The sequence below is a fragment of the Hyperoodon ampullatus genome (assembly GCF_949752795.1).
Source record: "Hyperoodon ampullatus genome assembly, chromosome: 3".
Classification (NCBI taxonomy): Eukaryota; Metazoa; Chordata; class Mammalia; order Artiodactyla; family Ziphiidae; genus Hyperoodon; species Hyperoodon ampullatus.
This window is the reverse complement of record NC_136916.1, coordinates 143,536,339-143,560,143: the sequence shown is the minus strand read 5'-3', so window position 1 is coordinate 143,560,143 and position 23,805 is coordinate 143,536,339. Positions and strand designations below refer to the sequence as shown.

The 23,805-nt window shown below is 44.4% G+C and overlaps 1 protein-coding gene across 2 annotated transcripts in view; it reads right to left on the bottom strand.

Annotated features, from left to right (window-relative positions):
* Positions 1-4,102: 4,102 nt before the first annotated feature.
* LOC307050725 (protein farnesyltransferase subunit beta) overlaps positions 4,103-23,805 on the bottom strand; it is a gene marked incomplete at its 5' end in the record, with an annotated part of 78,072 nt that continues 58,369 nt past the window's right edge. The window contains 5 exons of one of the 2 annotated variants that reach the window (XM_079700930.1): positions 4,103-4,258; positions 9,175-9,289; positions 10,721-10,832; positions 17,165-17,297; positions 20,160-20,289. In XM_079700930.1, coding sequence (XP_079557056.1) covers positions 4,127-4,258; positions 9,175-9,289; positions 10,721-10,832; positions 17,165-17,297; positions 20,160-20,289 — 622 coding nt within the window. In that variant the 3' untranslated portion in view covers positions 4,103-4,126. The remainder of the gene's footprint in view (positions 4,259-9,174; positions 9,290-10,720; positions 10,833-17,164; positions 17,298-20,159; positions 20,290-23,805) is intronic. The other variant, XM_079700931.1, reaches the window with a different exon arrangement.

The window sequence follows — 23,805 nt, the reverse complement described above, 5'->3', positions numbered from 1 at the left end:
CACAGGATTGCATCTCAGAAAGGCACTTGGCTTGATCAAAGTCAGTGAAATGCAATGATACTCACTGGGAAGAAAGTGCCAGCTGCTCTTGTCTGCTGGACTTGACCCTAAGAGGATGTAAGGTCTGGAGCTATTGCTACTGCCATTTTAGAACCACATGGAGGGAGCCTGAGACTGGAGCCGATATAGAAAGATGGAAAGAAAGCCACTGAAGCCACTCAGAAAGCCAAGCTAATTCCTGGACGATTCAGTTTATGAATCAACACATCTCCTCTTTGCTTTAAGCCTGTTTGGGTCAGGTTTTCTGTCAGTTGCAACAATTCCTTAAATCATACAATTCTCCTTCCTGTTCAAGGGCAATGAATGCCCTGAGCAGTGCATGTGGGTGGCTAAAATGTTTGGGCCGAAATTTACCAAGTACATTTTGTCATTTAACACTAATATTATGTACATGGAAAGCATCCCAGCCATGAAAAGATGCAGAAGAATGCTAAATGAATATGGATGGGATTTAGTCTAGATCGGGGTAGGCAAACTACAGCCCATGGACCAAATCTGGCCCACCATGTTTTCATAAAGTTTTACTGGAGCATAGCCATGCTTTGTCTGCAGTTGTTTTGTAATACAGTGGTAAAGCAGAGTTGAATAGTTGCTTGCAAAGCCTAAAATATTTAGTAATTTGGCCCTTCACAGAGAAAGTTTGCTGCCCCCTGGTGTAAATCGTGGAATAAAATGTTAGCAAAATACTTCCCCAAAATGAATACCTGCATCCCCAAATGAAAGCAACACTGAACAGCCCTCCATCATAGACCTCTGTATCCTTGTATTAACATCAAGCCCTATTATCAGCGTTAGGAGAGCAGACTTTCATTGTACTGAACTTATCCCAGACGGTGAACGAGACATCCTATGTCTTTGTTAAGATTTGGTCTCTGCAGTGCCTGTTATCTTAGTAGCCCTGGCCACAGAGGGTCTAGGAAGCCTGCAGGCCTAAGAACAGTCATTTCCCACCCCAGCCATTACCCTTTCTTCTGACTCGGGATGCTGAAGCTACTGGCTATTCCTGCACGTAGCCCAGTGACCCTCTTCCATAAGGAGGTGGGATCAATGTAAACATGGTGGGAAGAAGAGACAAGTTCTTTAGCTTTCATAATGGAATGTCAGCATTGTTATCTGTACATCTCTGACTTCTGATGCCAATGGATTCCACTCCTACCAACAATATAGTGCACTCAAGAAGCTCCATGTTTAGTTCCTGGTTATCAAGCTCCTGCCAGAAGCACAGCATAATTATTACCGGTGAAATAGCCAGGGTCATGTAAGCAACCACCCTGCCAGGGGTTTCTAAACTCCATCTCTCTGCTAAGTTAAATCACCAGGAGGCAACATACCAAAATCTAAGGCTAGTCCTCCATGGTAGGACATCGTGGAACTGTTATTTAATATTATGACCTCTGCTTTTGTGTGAGGTCTTCCTGAGAAGTGGCTTCATCAAGGACACTCCTGCGTTGTCACAACACAGTGGCCAGAATCTAACTGGTGGCTTCTAACTCAGAAACGATACCACGAACAGAGGGCAGTTTAGGAATATTGTTGACTGGTATTGTTATCTCAGGCAAGTCCATGCTGGCTTATCCACGAGGTCCCCCTTCTGCTCACCGTAGGGTCTGGAAGGCTTCCCAACTTACACAGCATTCAAGGTGGGTCTGAGACAGTTCCAAGGGGGACGTTGGGGCCCATCTGGATATAGAGATCTGTAGTCGGCTTATTTCTTTATTGATAGGGGAAATATTTATTTGGGGCAACCTACCTTGAATGCTATGTAAGTGCCTCCGATTTAAGGATCCACATGATAAATCTGAGAATCTACCTGCAGGACCCACTCTGAATGCTCTTTAAGTTGGGAAACGCTCCAGACCCAAATGGGAGCAGAGAGAAGTCTCATGGATTTGCTAGCGTAAACTCCCCTACCCTTTGGGGCCCACCTCAAATCCTCCCTCCTTGGTATAAAGCCAGTTCAGACTGAAGCAATCCCTTCTGTCTCTTAACCACACCAATTATCACTGCAGTTAATCTCGTAATACCTTGAGGCTAGTGGTGTTAGAGGGTCTGGCCTTTTGTTGTAGCGATGGGAAGGGTGCATTTCAATATGTTGCTTTGTAGCCTGAACTTTTGTTATCCCAGCAAAAAACAGCATGGGGGCAGGAATTACCTTCCAGGATGTGGCTCTGGCTTATGGTCCACCTCTTGAGGGTACCCGCTCCTTTCCTGTCAAGGAGGGGGCAGGCCACAGAGCACCCGCCTTCTTGGCTTCTCCCTGGGAGAGGGTCTCTGCCCAGACGAGGAACGCCAGGTGACACAGGATTCCGACCTGTCCCTGTGACAGCAGCCCTGCCTCTGGCCAGGACGTCCGTCACCCACCCCACCTGCTGCTGAGTGCCTGCGTGAGGGCTCGGGAGCGCAGTCGCTGCTCGTAGCCAGGTGGGGGAGACAGACTCCCAGACCCTGAAACTGTGTGTGGAGTGCTGGGACAGACTGAAGTGCTCGGGGGGCTTTTCCCCTCCTTGTCCTCGACTGGAGAAGGGATGTGAGGGAGGAAGGCAAGTCAGACCTCTTTTTAACTACAGACTCGCCCGGCCTGCAGTCGCACACGGGAGGAGACTGGCGACCCACGAGCAAGCTGCAGAACTCCAAACGCTGGGCACTCGGAAGGAATTTTCTTGGTACCAGTCACAAATGAGAGACATCATAGAAAAGGTTATTCTTTTACTATTTCAAGGAGGTAATACATAGCCCAATACACCAAAGCACTAGGGAATTAGAGGCAGCAGATGGCCAGAGTTTTTGAGAAGAGCCTTATGCTGCATCTCCAGGCCCCCATCTGCCCACAGCCCACGGCTGCTTATGGAAAGGCCAGACCGGCGACATGGAGCTCACTGTGACCGTAGCAGTGGACAAGTGAGCCAACTCCTCAAGACCCCACTGACTGAGAAAGGGTTCTTCTGTGAGGGCAGCAGAGGCCCTGCCAGGCTGAACACATCAGGCAGCGCTCAGCCCTGCCCCGGCCAGGTTTACACGGCTACTGCCTCAGCAGCACCCAGCTTATCTAGCGCTTGGTTTTATTTCTCTGAGCCTGGAGTGGGCAGGATGTGAATAAATCCTGAGTCAGAAATTAAGGTGAAAGTCTTTCTTAGTAGTGTTAATACTTGGGGTGAGAGAAGACAACACCATCTCTGAGGAGGGTGGGCTGGGAGTCGGTGGAAGACAGATGGAAACAGACTGGCCACGGGCTGAAGGTGCTGCCTTGCGGTCCTCAGAGGGCCTTTTCAGGGCACCTGGGGGGGCGGGGCTGAGTCGGGGGTTGGGGGCTTGGGGCTGCTTCCTCTGGCACAGAGTTGAACTAGAGGTTCATTTTCCACTCATAATTGGCTTCCCGGGTCTAAGTCACCACAAGTGGGGCTGAAGCAAATCCTGCCCACGCACCTGCCCTACCTGGCCTTGGAGATATGTGGTCAGTGCCCAGTGTGGACAGGGAGGGACTCACACCTCCCGAGACCTTTCTCCTCCCACCCCAGCTCCTTCCCCTTGCAAGTAACCAGGCTGGGAGGTGAGCGCCTCGGGCACCTCTGAGTGAAGTGCCACCATGTTTTTTTCCTGGAAAATTCATTTTGGTGGGACCCAAAGCCCCTGCCTAGGCATGGAGCAGATTTATTTCCACCCACGGAGGCCACCTTCCTGGTGACTTAACGGCGACACAAGGAGGAATCGCAGCAGCGACTCCAGATGCTGTAACCCTCATAAACATCGTTCACTTCGACGCGACAGTTGCACTGGAGAGCTGCACTGTTCCCCCACCAACCCTGGCCAGGCCAGAGCGGGCTCAGAGGCCACGTGGCTGGAGATTTTTGGTTGGACAGGAGTGGAAAGAATTTTTTTAAAAACCACACCACTGTGTCCTCTAAACACAGAGCCATCCGTTTTGTTTTGTTTAACAAGAAAGGACAGAGAACCGAGCTTCACAGCGGCCAAGGCTTGTGCAGCACAGAATGCAGTATGTATCGAAATGTATAAACCTTGGTCTGACTGGGGAGGTGGGTGAACACAGAGCTGCGGGACACCATGTCCTCTAGTCAGTGGCAGGCTCTGCTGTTGCCTCATCCTCATGCTCCTCGAAGCCTGGAACTGGCTTCTGCAGAAAGTGCATGGTGGCCTGGATCACCTTATCTGGTCCAATATTGTACACAGGGTGAGTGGGCTGCTGCAAAGAGAAGAACAGATGCCAATTAATCACCCCAGTGGTCCTTGGAAATGTGCACAGCCTCTGCCCATTAAATGCACTTGTAAAAATGTAACATAAGGGGGCTTCCCTGGTGGCGCAGTGGTTGAGAGTCCGCCTGCCGATGCAGGGGACACGGGTTCGTGCCCCGGTCTGGGAAGATCCCACATGCCGCGGAGCGGCTGGGTCCGTGCGCCATGGCCGCTGAGCCTGCGCATTCGGAGCCTGTGCTCTGCAACGGGAGAGGCCACAGCAGTGAGAAGCCCACATACCGCAAAAAAAAAAAAAAAAAAAAAAAAAATGTAACATAAGGAATCATCAGAGATGCACTAGGATCTCACAAGGCCCTAATGTTCAACAACAGGGTATTGGTAAAAACATGTTACAGTATGTGGGACACAAAGGAACATTATAGAGCCATTAAAAAACATGCTTTCAAATATTTGACGATATTGGCAAATACTTATATTAAGTGAGGAAAACAGTATGCGTGATATTATCCCAAACTTACTTTTTAAAGTGTTGATAGATGTGATTTATATAAATAGGCAAAAAATGGACATATGCCCAGATAGGAACTGTGACATGACTGTTTTAAATTTTCTTATTTATACTTTTGGGGCTTCCCTGGTGGTGCAGTGGTCGAGAATCTGCCTGCTAATGCAGGGGACACGGGTTCGAGCCCTGGTCTGGGAGGATCTCACATGCCGCAGAGTAACTAGGCCCGTGAGCCACAACTACTAAGCCTGCGCATCTGGAGCTTGTGCTCCGCAACAAGAGAGGCCACGATAGTGAGAGGCCCCCACACCGCAATGAAGACTGGCCCCCGCTTGCCACAACTAGAGAAAGCCCTCGCACAGAAACGAAGATCCAACACAGCATAAATAAATAAAAATAAAATAAATTAATAAACTCCTACCCCCAACATCTAAAAAAAAATTTATTTATACTTTTATATATATTCTAATTATTAAAACAATGAATATGCATCTATATTTATAATCAAGAAAATGGACCACAACCCTGTTACACTTAAGTAAAGGTGTCAGGCCATATATAAATTATTTTATATTATCCCACTGCACCACAGAAACCCAAAATAAACTTTGTTCTCAGACAGGGCACAATCCTAGGCCAGTATTCAGGACTCTTCCACCCTGGGACAATGAAGAAGGGGACATAATTGCAAGAGATTTAAAAAATTTTAAGAAAATACTACATGCGAAAACATAAAAATTCTGATAAACTGAATAGTTTTATAGAACAATACGGATTTTCAAAATTGCTCAAGAAGAAATTCTTTAAAACCTATATGAATAAGTTAAATCAATAACAATTGTTTTTTCTGCTACCACCATTCCCCCCAAAAAAATACCAGGCCTACATGGTTTCTCAAGCAAGTGTTAGCTTACAAGATAATCTCTAACTTATACAAACTTTTCCAAAGAAAAAGTAGAGCAGGAAGACACCCATCTAATTTTATGAGGCTACATTATCCTGAAACACAAACTGGAAAAGAATACAATAAAACAAAATTTTAGATCAGTCTTTCTCATGAACACACATGCAAAAAATCCTAAATAAAAATACGAGCCAAAAATACCAGCAGAGTGAATCCAGCAGGTGTTAGAACAGCACATACACCCCCCACACACTCTATTATCACCAAGCAGGGCTTATCCCGTAACGTCAAGGTCACATCAGAATATGTATTAACAAAACACAACATCAGATTAAAGGAGAAAAGCCAGATGAGGAAAAAGCATTCAATAAAATTTAACATTAGATTATGACTGAAATAAAACAAAAAAACAACCCAGTAGACCAGGAACAGAAGGAAACATCCTTAACCTGATATGAAATGTTTACCAGAACCTCACAGTAAGCATCCTCCTTAATGATGGAATTATAGAAACCTTCCCATTACAATCAGAACACTTTCTATTACCACCTCCAGTCAACACTCCATGGGGGTTTTAGCCAACATTACAAGGCAAGAAAAGAAAGAAAATTCTTAAGAATCAGGAAGGAAAAAGCAAAACTCCTTACTTGAAGATGACATTACATTCTAAATAAGAAATCCAAGAGATTCTATAGACAAACTATTACAACTATCAAGAGAATTCAGAGGGAATTCCCTGGCGGTCCAGTGGTTAGGACTCCACACTTCCACTGCAGGGGGCCGGGTTCAATCCCTGGTCAGGGAACTAAGATCCCGCAAGCTACGCGGAGCAGCCAAAAAAAAAAAAAAAAGAAAAGAATTCAGCAAGGCTGCTGGGTGCAAAATTAAACTATAATTATCAATAGCATTTCTATACATTAGTAACAACCAATTACAAAATAAAATGGAAAAAAATATTCCAGTCACAATAGACACAAAAACTATAAATTTCTTAGACGTAAGTCTAACAAAAGATGTGTTAGTCCTTTAGGGAGAAAATGATAAAAGACCATTAAAAGAAACGTAAAAAGTCTGAAGAATTGTGTTTATAAATGGGAAGCCTGAATGTTAAAGTCAGTTCCCTCCCATTAATCTTACATTCAATGTAATTCTAATAAAAATTCGACTAGTTTTTTTTGTGTGTGTCACTTGATAAGCTGATCCTAAAATGCACAGGAAATCCTAAAATGCAGAAGGCAAAGAATATCCAAAGCAGTTTTGAAGAAAAAGAATGAGGCGGGTAGGTGAGACTTGCTTACCTGCATTTAAGATTTGCTTAAGACAGCAAAGATAACAAACAGACCAATGGAACTGTATGTCCAGAAACAGTCACCGCATATACAGAAACTTGAGTATGTGACACACACGTGACACACATCAATAGGAAAGGTTGTAAACTTCAATAAATGGTGCTGGTCAATTGGTTAACCAAAATGGGAAAAAGATAAAATTATATCCCACTACAGATGGAAATCAATTCCAAGAGAATTAGATGGGATAAGCAAAACTTTAAATTGTTTAGAAGAAAATATATTTATGACCTCAGGGTACGAAAAGATTTCTTAAGTAACGCTCCCCCCCCAAAAAAAAAGCCTCAAAAACCAAAAAGGCAAATAAAATTATTCACTTTAGAGTTAAAATCTTCTATTCAACAAAAACACTAAAAACAAAGTGAAACGACAAGTCACAAACTGGAAGAGATTAACCACACACAAACCACTGACAAAGGATTAGTATCAAGAACACACAAAGAACTCCTACTACATAAGAAAAGAGCAAACAAAATTACAAATCAATACGAAAATGAGCAAAGGATAGGAGCTGGCTGGCAGTTCACAGAAGACATAACACAATGGCCAACAAACGTTTGAAAAGATGCTCAGCCTCACCAGTAATCAGGGAAATGCAAAACAAAACTGAGACACCATTTCACATCTGTCAAGCTGGCAGAAAGGAAAAGTCTGACTGGAGCAACTCATCTTGGTGCCACGTGAGCATTAAATAACCCAAGCACACAGGGGCGAGGTTCAGGGCCATCTGGTGAGGATGAAGGTGTATCTCTCTCAGAAACTGTAACTCGAGAATGTTCACTGCAACACCTTGTGTAATAGCACAATCTGAAACCATCTCAGTGTTAACCAACAGGAGACTAGAAAATTAAACTGGGGTACACTTAGACAAGGGGATATCGTACAGGAGTGAAGGTGACACTTAGACAAGGGGACCGTACAGGAGTGAAGGTGACACTTAGACAAGGGGATACCATATAGGAGTGAAGGTGACACTTAGACAAGGGGATACCGTACAGGAGTGAAGGTGACACTTAGACAAGGGGATACCATACAGGAGTGAAGGAGACACTTAGACAAGGTGATACCGTATAGGAGTGAAGATGAATAAACTAGAGCAACACATATGAAGACGACTAAGCCTCAAAAGGGTAATGGTCAGTGAGAAAAGTGATGCAGAATAAATGGTGGGGTAGATACTGTTATAAAACATTTGAAAATATACAAAACAACTCTCTATATAGTTTGTGGATACATACCTATGTTGTAATGGCAAAAAAACATTTGCAGGCATGATAAATGTCAAATTTAGGATGGAGCTACGCTGAGGAAGGAGGGAGGGAAAAGAACGGAAGAGGGTTGCATAGGAGGCAAATACTTGAAAGAGCTGAAGGGTTGTTACTTGGATTTTCTCAATTACTAGTGAGGCTGAGCATCTTTTCATCCACCTACTGGCCATTTGTGTTTCTTCTGTTGGAATATTTCATGACAATCTGCACAGGCCCCATCATCTGACAGCTGCAGACAGTCTTAGCCGGAGATGAGTCTCAGGATCGTGACTAGGCTCACAAGCATCTCCTGTGGCCAGGCTGGCCTGGGGCTGGATGCCGTGGTGAACAGCTCGCCCGCACGGGGCTGACAGTATTTGAGGGAAGCAGATAAAACCCAGTTAAACACACGCATGACAAATCGTGCTGGTGCTATGAAGGGCACAAACCAGGCTCTGGCAGAGTGTTTCGGGGCATCTCATTTACAGAAGGTGGTCTGAGAGGGCTTCTCCGGAGGGATGGCCGCAAGCGGAGAGCTCCAGAAGACAGTCAGCCACATGGGGAGGGCTGCTGGCTGCAGATGCAGAAACTCGCTACCTCTGAGCCAGCTTCCTGGGAGGTGGGAACTAACGACAAGTGGTCTGGGTCCTAGGCTGTGGGACAAAAGCACAAACCCTCTGCCACAGGTTGGACCCTCGCCTGGAACCTCGAGTTTGCCAGCCAGATGCTCATGAATGGAGATCGAGCTGCAGACAGAGGGTGGGGACAGTGAGTTCACCAGCCCGTCCATGTCCTCCTGCAGCCGGTTCTGCAGGCCAAGAGCAGGTGCTGTGCTCTCCTGCCAGCCCCATCCTGGGGGCCCCGTGGAGAAGCAGTGGTGAGCCCCCCAGCCCACCTTACCAGGGCGTTTTCGGGCACACCCAGGACCACATCGTGCAACATGGCTCCACTGCCGAAGTGCTGGGCTATGGACAGTCCGCTCAGGCAGTAGCAGGTGTGGTAGAAGTCCCGGGACCTGGAAGGATGGGGCGACTCTCAGCAGGCGTCCTCTGCTCCCCACCGGCCCCAGCACAGCCTCTGACAACAAGGCCACCGCACAGACGCAGAGGCCCGGGGAGCGCTCACGCGTCCCATCCCACCCTCCACGCACCTCGAAGCCTGGCTTCCCCCAGCAGCATTTTCCAGAGCCCCATCCTTCCGCCCTGCTTGACAGCAGGAACTGTAACCTTACAGTCAGTCCTGTCAGCTGTCTTCCAGAAAGGGCTCTCCAGGGTAGTGCTGGCTAAATTAATATCGTTTTTTTAAAAAAAAATCTCACATCAAAATTTCTAGGAATGGGCCAAATTCTTCCTGATAAATTGCTGGGGACTGGCCTTCAGCTGGACCAGGATGCAGAGGCAGCAGGGTGTGTGTGTGTGCTGGGGGAGTGGGGAGTGAGCAGCAAAGGCAACAGGACTTGACTGGTTTCCCTTTTTCTTTCAGTATGGCACCTAAAGGTATTGAATCTACTCGGTAATAGTCGCCTTGATTATAATCTCTGTTTATGACACTCAGGAGTTTTAAAATCCTGTATCCTCTTCTATTTAAATCAGTTTGGTTAAATAAGAGGAGGGGCTTCCCTGGTGGCGCAGTGGTTAAGAATCTGCCTGCCAATACAGGGGACACGGGTTTGAGCCCTGGTCCAGGAAGATCCCACATGCCGCGGAGCAACTAAGCCTGTGCGCCACATCTACTGAGCCTGTGCTCTAGAGCCCGTAAGCCACAGCTACTGAGCCTATGCTCCAGAGCCCACGAGCCACAACTACTGAGCCTGCATGCCACAAGTACTGAGCCTGTGCTCTAGAGCCCACAAGCCACAACTACTGAGCCTGCGTGACACAACTACTGAGCCTGTGCTCTAGAGCCCACGAGCCACAACTACTGAGCCTGTGTGCCACAACTACTGAGCCTGTGCTCTAGAGCCCGTGAGCCACAGCTGCTGAGCCCGTGAGCCACAACTACTGAAGCCCACGTGCCTAGAGCCCGTGCTCCGCAACAAGAGAAGCCACCACACCACAACGAAGAGTAGCCCCCTCTCCACAACCAGAGGAAGCCTGCACGCAGCAACGAAGACCCAACGCAGCCAAAGATAAATAAATAAAATAAATAAATTTATAAATAAATAAATAAACATTAAAAAGAGGAAAGAAAAGCTACCAACACAGCAATCTGTGTACCTCACTGGAGAGGGGGTGCAAGTCAGCTGGGTAGAGGAGAGCACTGGAGGGGCCAGGAGGGATGGACGGCGCTGGGTGGGGGTGCTCCCAGCTGCGCTGCTTCCTCCCATGCCACACGTGCACTAAGCAGCAACATGGAAAGGCCCACCCCGTCCGGCTCCGAGTAGGCCTGAGGTGCTCACCCCTCTCTCCCCGCCCCGCCCCTCCCTCCCCAGAGGCAAGGCACTCACTTGCCAGGTTTATCCAGAAGCCCCCCGGTGGGGCACTGGCAGCACATAAGAATGTACTCCTGCAGGGCCTGCTGATGAAACATCCAGCGGCTCATGCTGAGGGCAGGGTCACCTAGAGAAGACAAAGGATCAGTGTGGGCTGGAGCCTAGGAGAAGCCCAGCAAAGGATCAATGACTTCTTTGTATTTTAGGATCCATTAGGAACTGTCAGGGTTTCCCTCTATTCTCCTTGGACTAATCTTAAAAACTACATTCTTGGGACACTTGATTTCTCACCCAAGTCCCGAGACACGTCCCTTCTCCTGAACCTTGAAGAGTCAAAGAGCAGCAGGTCAGAGCGGCACTTGGCTTTACTTGAGGTGTCCCCTTACCCTGGATGACCACCCTAAACCATGTCCCTTGCAGGCATGGACCAACTGTTTAGCTCAGCTTACCAGACTGACCTCTGCTACTGCTCCTGACTTGGTTCACAATTCCTTTCCCTGGGCTTCTTAAGACACTTCCTCCAGTGCATCTCTGAAACTTGTTAACCAGACTCTAATTAGCCAAGAGAACTCTAATGGGGTAATAGTGTCTGTTTCTTCTATTGATACTTGTCTTAGCCTGGATTTAGTCTATCTCTAAAGGGAATTCTCCAACTAGCGTTTTGGCTCAAAAAATTTCCCTAAGAAGCATTCTAATAACCACCCTCCTGCATCATATAATATGATAGCCCAAGCAGAAACGGACAGTTCTGGTGATAATATTAAAGTACGGCCAATCAGCAGTCAGAGACCCCTGTGGACCACTCGGTTATCAAGGGTGGCGGAGGGACAAACAATCAATAGATAGATGTGCACGGAAACATTTATGTGGGAATACACATATAGAGTGTGCATTAAGTCTCTGGTTAATTTTATACTTTGATACCTGGGCTACAAAGGTAGCAAACAATCTGTAAGTGACAACCGAAAGCTAATTTTTCTTCCAGTCTTTTTGTGTTTCTATGCGTTTTTCTATACAGGTATGATAATTTTGTATCTTACGTTTTTCATTTAACCCTACAGGCATCCATTTTTCTGTTCTGCTACATAATCTTCATGACCATCATTCTAAAGAGCCATACAGCATTTCATTAAGTGGACGCAAAAGGTAATGACATCAATATAGGCTCTGGATCCAAACTCTCATATATATGAGTAGAGAATCTTCTGTGGTAAAAATTCATCAAAGTTTATAGTAAATGTGGTATATAAAGAGAATATGTAGGCAAAATAGTTAATTTTGGAATATTTATATACATAGAATACTATAGAAAATAATCATTTTTAGATTTCTTAAATGAGAGATGGGAGGAGAGATGGGTGCAGTTGGAAAGTGATCGCCGTCTCCTGGGTTGAGCACTGGATGAGGTGCACGGTCAGCTGATGTTTGGGGGCCACATGCAAAAACCACTCATCTTCAACACCCGAGTCCCGCCCTGCCCCTGAGATGCCCACACTAGAAGAGGCACATGGGAACTGAGCCCAAGGAAGGAGGAGCACTTTCAGGTCCCCCCTCTCATGCTCAGCCTGGCACACAGGCTTACTGAAGGAAGCGCTCACACTATTTTAATTACTTTCCTCTTTGTTCTTTCTCCACCTGTGAGCACAGTGGACTCTGTAGGAGATACATACATATATGATGGGACTTCACTCTATCTTGTTTCCAAGGTTGTTTCCAGTTCCTTGCAATCATAAAAAATGCCGCAATAAACATCTTTGTGAATCTCCTCTATGTCTAGGATTATTTTCTTCAAGTAGATTCACAGGAGTGGAATGATTCAGTTAAAGGGAATAAACAGTTTTAAGGCTTTTAATAGATACTGATAAACTGCTTTAAGACTTTATATAGCTGCCAGCAAAATTTAAGATTTTCCTGTACTACCTCTAGCACTGGTTACTTTGAAAAAAAAGTTCTCAGCAATTAAAATGTTAAAAAGAAACAGTACCTGATCATTTGTTTTGATGTGCATGCCTTTAGTTACTAATTAGGGTAAACTGTTCCCCTAACTTTTGCTTACTAGTTCTATTTCCTTTTGAGAGTGTCTGTCCTTTTGTCCTCTGAGATCCAAGAGTCAATTTTATTAATCTAGCTTTTTACTATATTTATTCTTTATCTGTATCATATGGTATACCTATTTCTCCCTTTTGGTTCTACTTTTTTGGTTATATGGGTTTTTTTAATTGCATAAATATAGTTTACACATATGCTGTAATCACAGTGTTGATTTTTTCCTTTGTGATTTCTTATTTTAAGAAGCACATTTAATGGGTACAGGGATTTGGGCGGGCGGTGACAAAAACTCTAAAACTGATTATAGTGATGGTTGCACAACTCTGAATACACTAAAAACTACTGAACTGTACACTTTAAATGGGTAAATTGTTCAGTATGTGAATTACATCTCAACAAAGCTGTTATTTTTAAAAGCATATTTACTAAACTTTAGGGTAACTGCATTAAACATCTGTACAAAATATACTTCATATCCTATAAGAAATAAAAGACTGTTACCTTAAGATAAATGATAACCTATCGCTAAAATTGGAATCTGAAAAGAAAATGCTATGTTTATTATTAAAAAGATTACAGAGTGTTTCAGTTACCCCTACATTATTGAAGTCTAAAGGCTCAAAGTTCATAAACTCGACAAGGAACTTCCTGAGATCTTGAATTTGCACATCAACACACATAATTACGGTGAGATGAAGGGAGATATGATTACAGGCTGATAACTGTGCACTGGAGTCCGCCTTTTAAATCCTTTACATCTCTCCCTTAAAATACAGATCCCCATTATAATGTCATTTTGCATTTCAAAGGTTCCTTTTATCTGAGAAATCAAAAGTTTTTCAAACAGTAACTGACAGGTACAGCCACATGTAGCTCAATTTCACAGGTGGACAAATAAAGCCTGTGGTACATCCCAAAGAACATGGCAGCGACTGGTAACTATCAATCCAAACACAAAGGCCTGCTGCTATCCTACTGCTCCACAAAAACAAACTGACTCACTAATTTAGTCAGCATTTGATATTTTAAAGATATTAATAGCAATTTGTTCTTGTACTCAAATACCGTCTTCTATACGTAAGGCAGCCACCACATGGACTACGGAAGAGATAGGGATTGGCCTGGGTTCATGTGCTACAGTGTGCCGGTCCCATGTCATCTTTTTAGTTATTAGTATGATCATCATCATCACCTTTTAAAAATGTATTTGTTCACTTACTAAAATAAAAGTAGTAACACATATGGTAAAAAAAAAAAAAAGAAAAAGAAAAAAAAAAAGCAGCCTACAGTACAATAGGAAAAGTACATTTCCCTCCCTCCATCTCCTACCCCTCTCCCAAAGGTACCCATTGTTAAAGGGGAGTTGTGTATACTTCCAGGAAAGCTGGGTGGATGCCAGCCTGTGTGCACACAGACAGACTGTTCTCGGCCTGGCCTGGCCTTTGACACTTTCCATTGTGTCCTGGAGAGCTTTCCACGTGAGCCCATTGTAATGCAGCTACTGTATGAAGAGATCATAATTTGTTTAACTGTTAGCTTTTTGATGGGCAGTTGGGTTGTTTGCTATTAAAACTCCACTTCAACACAGATCCTTTGCAATGTCTGTGCAGGTAGATTCCTGCCAGCGTCCTCACTGGGTTTAAATAATTTAAACTGATGTCTCCAAACTACCCTCCAAAAAATGATGCACCTATTTACACACCCTCTAACAGTGAAAAACAGGGTCCCACTGTTTTTATTTGCATTTCCTTAACTATCACCTTTTCATCTGATTAATGGCCATCTACAGATGGCAGGGCTCTGATACCATGATAGGTGGCAATCAGGTATTATAAAGCAAGTCACTTACCCATGTTGTACTTTGTTTCCTCACCTGTAAAATGGGAATAATGATAGAACCTGTTTCTTTTTCTTTTTCTTTTTTCTGGCCATGCAGCTTGAGGTATGTCAGTTCCCCGACCAGGGATTGAACCTGGGCCACAGCAGTGAAACCCCGGAATCCTAACTACTAGGCCACCAGGGAGTTCCCAGACAGTATTTGTTTCATAGGGCTGTTTGGAGGATCAAATGAGAAAATACACGTGTAATACTCAGTTCTGCCCCTGGCTTGCGGTGAGCACGTGGTAAGTCTCAGTAGTTGTAGCAGCTGTAGTAGAAGTTATAATAATATCAGTTCTTTTTCTGTCTGTTCTGAACCTGTCTGTTCAGATCCTCTGCCTGTTTTTCAGTTGGGTTGTTCATGTTTCTTACTGCTTGGTATGACTTTCTCAAATGAAATTAAGCTCTTCATCATTTATCCAAATATTTTCCCCACCTTGCTACTAGTTTTGTTTATAGAATTTCTCTTTTGTAGAATAACTTTTGTTGTTCTCATTTATGGAAGAAAGATATATTACTGTAGAAAAATTAGAAAATAGAAGTAAAAAAGAAAGAAAACAGGGCTTCGCTGGTGGCGCAGTGGTTGAGAGTCAGCCTGCCAGTGCAGGGGACGCGGGTTCGTGCCCCGGTCCGGGAAGATCCCACATGCCATGGAGCAGCTAGGTCCGTGAGCCATGACCGCTGAGCCTGCGCGTCCGGAGCCTGTGCTCCACAACGGGAGAGGCCACAACAGTGAGAGGCCCGCGTACCGCAAAAAAAAAAAAAAAAAAAGAAAACAAATATCACCTGTCATTTCACAACCCAGATACCTTCCATTAATTTTTTGGAGTCAACTCTTCACTGAAAATGGAATTACATACATACTGCTTTGAAACCTAACTTTGATCACAGTATATTGTGAATATCGTTCTACGTCGCATCTCCTTTTGACTCCTAATGTCAGCATTTTGCCCACCACTCAAAACACTCCCGTCTTCCGGAGCCCTGCCTAGTCCAGGTCCACTGTTTGCTGAGACGTGCGCTCTGGGCCTAACATGGGCCTCCTTACAGGCAGTGAAAAAAGCTGGAAGCACCAAGATTCACAGGCAACTAACTTTTCCCACAGGCAGAGCTTTGAATGTGACTAGTCCTCCAGAACTTGCATACGATAAACAAAATGTGAACCAGGGCCCCCTTGAAGACTTTGGCAGGTAGCCCTTCTGTTACGCTCTCACTAGATTTTCCTGGCAGCTGCAGAATGACTGCATCTTAATCCTGCCAGGGACAGGTTTGTGAAAGGCTGACGGTGTGACCCAGAGGCTTGACCTCACCAGTTCCAAACAAAGAGATCACTAAAACCCCAAGTTATTTCTGTTTTGAAACGCCGGACTCTCGGGGGACTTCTGACTTCCCTACTACAGTGTTCAGCCAGAGATCGTGCAGGTTCCAGAGTCAGGGGACGTATCTCAGCTGAGACATATCTCAGCACCCTGAAACCCTGAAGCTGAAAGCCCGGGGGCTCCAAGCCAAGGACTCTCAGGACAGACCGCGACGGGGAGGATGGGGCGAAGGGGAGACAGGACAGAGGCTCTGCTGACTTCAATTCAGTACCCAAAGTGGCCACAACTTAAATGAAATTAAGAAACGAAAGAAAGGGGCTCAGAAAAGAACAGCCAAACAAGAAAACGTGTGTGGGGCAGGGCGGGGGTGGGATGGGCGGGGGTCGGGGGCAGCAGAAAAGATTCTCATCTTCTACATTTGAGCAATGAATAACCCAACTACTAAGCCCAAAGAAAAGCTTCCCTCTGGGCCAAGGGATCTCATTCCAAGACCAGATCTGCGCCCAGCAGGGCCTCCAGACCTCTCCTCTCCCACTGGTTTCCTCAAGACACCCTGTTCTCACATAAAATAAATGAAAAAGGTGATTCCGGAGGCAGCCAGTGGCCTGCGATGTCGAGAGGTAACAAGGGAAGGCTCCCAGAAGTTTGCTCTCTATCTCACTGCTTAGATCTGCATTCCCATCTGAGGCTCCACAGAGATGAACCCAGGTCTCTCCGCTCCAGTGGTGCGGGGCAGGGGGGACAAACCCGCATCCAGGATTCTTCAGTGAATCTAAAATACAACACTTCTAATGGCGGCAACCACGCAGCCAGCCAGGCGTGGTGGGTCTTTGCTCCAGGGGTTCTGGTTCTCTGCCCGCTTACGCAACTGCCTTTCTGTCACTCCTGTGACCATGTGCGTAGTGTGGGTTTTCAGTTCTGACGTGACACATAGAGAGTTCTGCACCGGAAACTGCGGCTTCACACGGAGTTGAGGTGGTGGTCACCGTGGAGCCAGGCCCCTGCCTCCTCCTAGCCACAGCCAGAGTGAAGCAGCAGTGGCCCCTAAACCACTGGGATGGAATCCTAGCCTGAGGCGGGAAGGTCCACACTGGGCACCTCAAAATCCAGGACAGACAGCCTATTTCAACCCCTCTAACAGAGCGCCCTGGCCTCCGATTCGGTCAGCAGCTGAGGGGAGTCACCCAGCCCTGCCTCCAGCCCCTGGGCTCACCTTGGGCGTGCAGGGCACGGTGGAGCAGAGGCAGGAGCCCCGCCTGCCAGAAGGAGTAGCAGCCGTCCACCAGCTTGTTGCAGCGGCCCTGAAATCCACCTTCAAACCGCATCTGCCGGCTTGTCACCCATTGCTGAGCGTGAGACAGAGAAGGGAGAGGCAGCTGTAGGTTAAAAGAGACACGAAATCCAGCAAGCCCAGATCCCCAGAGGCCAATCTGGGAGGGAGGGGTCCCATCTCCTGGCTTCCTGGCACCCGAGTTCTGGTGCTTTGGCCTCGGACTTCCTCACCCTCACTGCCGCAGACTACACTACAGTGCAACATCTGGTCTAACCCTCTTCAGGCAACCAGCATGAATATCTGCTCAGGGCCTAACAGACAACTAACCACCTTTTCCCGGGTTCCAAGTGGGTTCTGGTGCTGAGAGAACAAGTGCGCCAAATTGGCCTGAAAGGAAACCTGCAAGCATCTTTTTTTTTTTTTTTTTTTGTGGTACGCGGGCCTCTCACTGCTGTGGCCTCTCCCGTTGCGGAGCACAGGCTCCGGACGCGCAGGCTCAGTGGCCATGGCTCACGGGCCCAGCCGCTCCGTGGCATGTGGGATCTTCCCGGACTGGGGCACGAACCTGTGTCCCCTGCATCGGCAGGCGGACTCTCAACCACTGCGCCACCAGGGAAGCCCAAGCGTCTCTTAATAAATAAGGTGTAACTAGGAAGTTTAAGGCCAGACCTCCAGTGGCTCATTTCTATTCACTTTCCCTGCTCGGGGAAGTTTATTAAAAGCAGATAAATGGAATTTTGTGCTACAAGTCATCAGATGATCTGAAACTACTCTTGACTTTTACTTGGCACCTGAGGAAATTAATCCAAGATTTCTTAGCATGGCCCTTGTCCCTCGCAGGACTGGGGGCAGAAGCCGTTAGCCCTGGTGAATGAGGATGGCTCTGTGTGGTCTAGCCTCTCTGCAATCCCAGGGGAAACTGGCTGGCTGACAGGAGAAAAGAGTTTACTTTGAACCTGTAAGATGGCTCTTGGTGTCACTTGGTGGTCACACGTGATGCATACTTATCTCCAAGTTTTCTAAACACACTCTACTATGAATATGGAGATGGTGAAGGGTTTGGCCTCGAGGCCGAGCAGATAATATCTCCACTTCCCTCCCAGCCCCCCAAGGCAGTTCCAGCCACCTGCCAGCGACTCACGGAGCAGCCTCACCAAACTGAAAGGTACAGAGTACGGTATTTCCCCTGTACCTACATTCTTACTAGACTGAGTTCCTGAAAGGAGTCACTAAGGACCCTCTTCAGAAGGAGTCCAGCCCTCCTTTAATTAATAACTGTAGACTTTAGATTATATCCCTGTTCAAAGTAACACCCACCCACAGAGAGTCACAATCCAAAATTCTTAAAAAGACAGAAAAACTGCACTGCAGGTGCAGGCACTAATATATCTCCAGTCAGTCTTAAATGAACCAGCACTTTAGGATTGATGCCATTTAATGAAAGGAGGCGAAGCATTACTCAAGAAAACAGCCACTACAGCACGGAGTCCATTCTTCACTTTTACTTACCCCACAGATTACGTGTTTCTAACCTAAACTAATTATTTCTTTCTAGTGCCTAAGTCCATGGATTTATTCTGTTTCCCTTGCCTATATGAATTCATAAAATCCTTCAAATATGGGTCCCAGTTCTCCCAGAGCGAACAGAGGGGAGGGAGTAGTTTGGATAAGAAGGTCGCACCTACTATGTACCAGGCTGTTTATACCTGTTCTCTCCTTTGACCTCCAAACAACTGTTACTTCTACCTTACAGAGGAAAAAAATTGTAGTTAAAACAGACTAGACCATTTTCCCAAGGTCATATGGCTGTGAAGTGGCACAGACAGGGTTCAAATCCAGAACACTGTTATTGTAACTGAGGCATCTGCTTATTCCTTATTTCTGCCTGGGAGATGGAGCTTTTATGTTTCACACCTTGTTGGTGATCAGTTTTCAAAATGTCTGATAAACTCGAAGTCTGTGCACAAGGTTGGCCATTTTGGCATAAACCTTCAAGGCTGTAAGAACCTTCAAGAAGAGTATGCTATAGGAGGCTTCCTAAAGGTGAGGACAAAATGCTGCTGGTCATATCTGTATAGAGTATAATAGAAACTGTCTTGGAAGCTCAAGATGGGTCTCACAATGGTTCCTATCATGGGAACCTGACATCTGAACTTGGGGAGAGGAGATGAATATCAGTTGCAGCTGGTTTGCTTTGAGGTCATGGTGAGGGAATAAATGCTTCCCCAAAGATAGCTCCTTCGTGGCTCTGTGTGTGTGTGTGTGTGTGTGTTTATGTACTAGGCCTCCAATGATAATTTAGCTATAATCTAACAAGTCCCTGAAGCTGACTGTGCTCTGAGTTCATTCTGAATATTGGGCAGGAGCTTGGAGTCGAACCATAAATGCCTGGGCCACCTGCTCTGTGCATTAACCGGCTGTGCCTAGCTCATGTAAAGGTAGTTACTAAATGTTCACATAGTGCAGCAGGTAATAAAAGCTCGGCTTTAAAATGCCTCAAAGCTCTTCTCATAACTTCTTCTCCCAGGAGAATCTTTCTAAGGCACATGATAACCTCTAATTTTAAGAGGCTGAAGCTATGCTTCTCTTTGAAGTAGGAGGAAGGTACTCTGGCCCATACCAGATGTCTGAGGGATTCAAGAAGCCTCTGGAATTCTTGAACACACTGTACAGCAAGTTCAGAGCAGGAAGATGGAAAGGCAGGAAGAAGGGAACTGAAACTGAGCACAGATGTTCACCCCTTGCACTTTCTTGGTACAGTGCTGAGCACTCCAACAACTGCATCTGAAGCTTCGTTACAGAACTGTTAGTTCACAGCTCCAGGCAGGAACTGTTAGCCCTTCCCACAGCCAACCGTCCCTTAAGCCGACATGCCTGAGCAGTCACATCTCAGGGGCCTGGGGCCTGAGAGGAAGATGGATCACCAAGTACTTACTAATAAGCTCTTCAAGTTCAAGAAGCGTTCCTTCTTGAGGATGACCAGTGCGGCCAGGCCACAGAAAGTATAGCCGCCATGGGCTTCCATCCCTGGCACCCCGCCAATTCCACCTTCCCAATTCTGACACCTGGAAGGAGATTGAGAAAAGCAGACTGAGTGTCAACCAATGAGCACAAGTGCAGGACCACCCTGGATGGCAAAAGATTAGTTTGCTTAGTTTAATGCAACTATATTCAATAGCTATAACTATATTCAATATCTTGTAATAAACTATAATGGAAAAGAATATGAAAAAGAATATATATATAAAACTGAATCACTTTGTTGTACACCAGAAACTAACACAACATTATAAATCAACTATACTTCTATTAAAAAAACAAACAACATTGCAACTATGAATGGAAAGATGCTAATTAACTTTTAGAAATGACTTTTCCTCAAAAAAAAAAAAAAGGAAACTCAGACATAGTCTACTAATGTAACAAACATAGTACCTCAAGTCATTACTTTTTGGAAAAAGTTATAAAATCATGCGTATAGTGTGATAACCATCAGGTTAAAATAAAATTGAAAAATAATTGCTAATTCTGGTTATCTTTTAGTACAGGTCTATTGCTGATATTTTTCCTCTTTATTTTTCTGTATTTTCAAAAAGTTTCTATAGTGAAAATACATACTTTTATAACTATTCAAAGTAAACTTATTTTTTTAATTACAATTTCCTACAATTTCAAATTACTTTATTATCATAATAATTATTTGGGATTAGACTATATATTTAAGAGTATATTTTCTAGCAAAAGACATGAGTAATCTTTGGCTCAGCAATATAGGGTCATTTCTAGGAATTAATCTTATAAAGTAAGTAAGAAATGTGTTCAAAAATCAGATTGTAAGAATGTTTACTGTATTCCCATTTATAACAGTGAAATATTAGAAACAACTCAGAAGCTCAACAGTAAGGGACTCGCTATATAAATTATGGTATATCCATATAACAGAATACTACACAGTCATTTAAAATAATGCTACAGAAGTATACTTAAAAATGTTCCAAATACATTACATGAAAAAGTTATAAAATGATAATATACTGCATGATTTTTCTGGAATTCTGGAAACGTATACAGCAAATGAGTGGTTAGTGGTGGATTACAAGCAGTTAGATTTTCTTTTTGCTCGTTTATAATAAACATGTTTTATCTGTGAAATAAGAGATTTTCTTTTCAGTATATTTTCATACAACATAGAACTTTACTTCCAATGATCTACAGGTATGTACATAGTCACACTCCCTCCAGGTGTGTCTGCCTCACAAATCCTGACAGGTGCACAGGTGGATGAGCACTTAATCCAACTTCTGGGTAGAAGAGAAAGGAACCTGCAACACCTCCTGTCTTCCAGGTACCTCTCATTAAAGGAGAGGCCTTGGGAACTCAGAGGCCCTTTTCAAAGAGGCCCAAGGCCCAGGGAGATCACAGCAGAGTGCAGAGTCAAGAACTGGCTACCATCCCCTGAACAGATTCTTCAGCATCCTCTATCCCCTAACCCCACCACCACCCAAAGACACACAATCCAAGTTTTCTTTCCAGTGCATTTGGCTTCATGGAGCATAGGAACAGCTCAAGTTTGAAAGGTCTGATGAGTGAAGAACATGCAAGGAACCCCTGAATTTTTTTTTTCTTAACTTACCTTTAAAAATGTTTTTTGAGTTAAAAAAAATAATAAAACAGTATAAAAGAATAAACAATAAAAAGTTACAACTCCTGCTGAGCTTGGCCTCCTAGTTCCTCTCACCAGATGAGTTTCTATGTCTCAGTCTCTCCTTCTCTCCACACATACATGCATGCACACACACACAATATACATTTATTTACATATTCCACTTTCCATCCCTTTGTTTTTACATGCATGAGAGCAATTTAGTAAAATTCTTTGGGAGTATCTTCTAGTTAAATATAACTGATTGAACACAAGAGTCCAGTAAAATGAAAGTAAAGGAATTTTAAAAAAGGATAAACCCACAAGGGTAAAGAGAATAGGAGAGGATATGAATACAGACAGGAGATAACAAAATTGTGAAAGCTGGAAAAGGAGAGAGGTAAGACGTAACTGACTTAACAGCACCGAGAAACCTACACCAGCCCTGGGAGGAAAGGAGGAAAGAAGAAATAGAAAGCAAGGTGATATGTTCCGATGACAAGCCGGGGGACACAAGGTACCCCTAAAGTGGGATGAGTTTGAACCAAGTTGACTGGTGGTAAATTTATAAGAGAATCAGCTATACCTCCAGGTACCCAGCAGAAGATGGGAGGTTTCAGGGGCTGAATGAAGAGGAACTGAATTCCAGGATTTCCAGCACAGCTGAGAGCAGGCAGAGGCACTGTACTGAGCAGGGGGATTAAGTGAGTCTAAGATCTGAGCACAAGCACCCTCAACCCCTTTCCCTATTAGTGTTTCACAAAGCTGGCTGCTAACTTCATAGCCCAACCAGGAATCTGGAAGATTCTTCTCTAGGGAAATGGATAAACCCAAGGGAAAAACCCTACAGATATTGATATATGAGAATTCCCCCATGAATGGCTGCATCCCAGCCCACCGTGACACACACAGTGTTTTAGCACCTGACACTTAAATATGAACACCAGACATTTGAGCAAAGTCTCTTACATGAAAGAGACTTTTATGTAAAACATGAAACAAAAATAAGACAAATAAACAAAAATAAATTGGAGGAAATAATGTAGGGAGCAGAAGTAAACTTTAAGTTATATCTTTAGATAAAATATTATATACAAAATAAAAACACTGCAAGGACAAATATCCCTGAAACAAGAACAGGAGAGAATATAAAAAGGAAGTATTCTTTATAAATGGAGATTAAAAGTTAAAATAGAACTGCAGAAATAAAAACTTAACAGAGGGATTAGAAGATAAAAGGTAAGGGAATCTCTTAGAAAGCACAATAAGAAAGATGGAGAGATGAAAGATAGGCAAAAAATGTTTGAAAAATTAGAAGACCAATTCCACCTATTGGATGTTACAAAAAGAGCAAACAAAGAAAATGGAGGGGAAGAAGTTATCAAAAAAATAATAAAGTTTCTTGGAAGTAAAGCACATGCAATTCTAGATTGAAGATAACTGCTGAGTGCCCAGCACAATGAATGAAAAAAGAAATCCGTATCATGGTTCATCATCATGAATTTTTCAAACAGCAAGAATAAGAGAAACAAAACAAAAACAACAATGGATTGGGAATACAGTAGATTGGGAGGCAGTAAAGCACAGTGGTTACCCTAACAGGTTTTGGTCACTTAATTTCTTTGTATTTTAGCTTAATGTCAAATTCAATATCCCATCATTTGCTATATATGGAAACTATGACATGGAGAAGTTAAACAATTTATCCAAGGCACAAAGCTAATAAATGACAAAACTGGGCTTCAAACCCAGGCAGTCAGAATTTCACATCTAGTTAAGTGCCTAACAAACCAATCCTGCAAATAACTATATACTCTGGACAAAACACACTAAAACAACTTCCTGAGGGCTCAGCAGACTGAAAAAAGCTGGGGATTTGAAAGTTGGAGCAGTCAGTCCCTCCCCTCCCCCACCCTATTTTTTTTCTTCCTGATTTGCC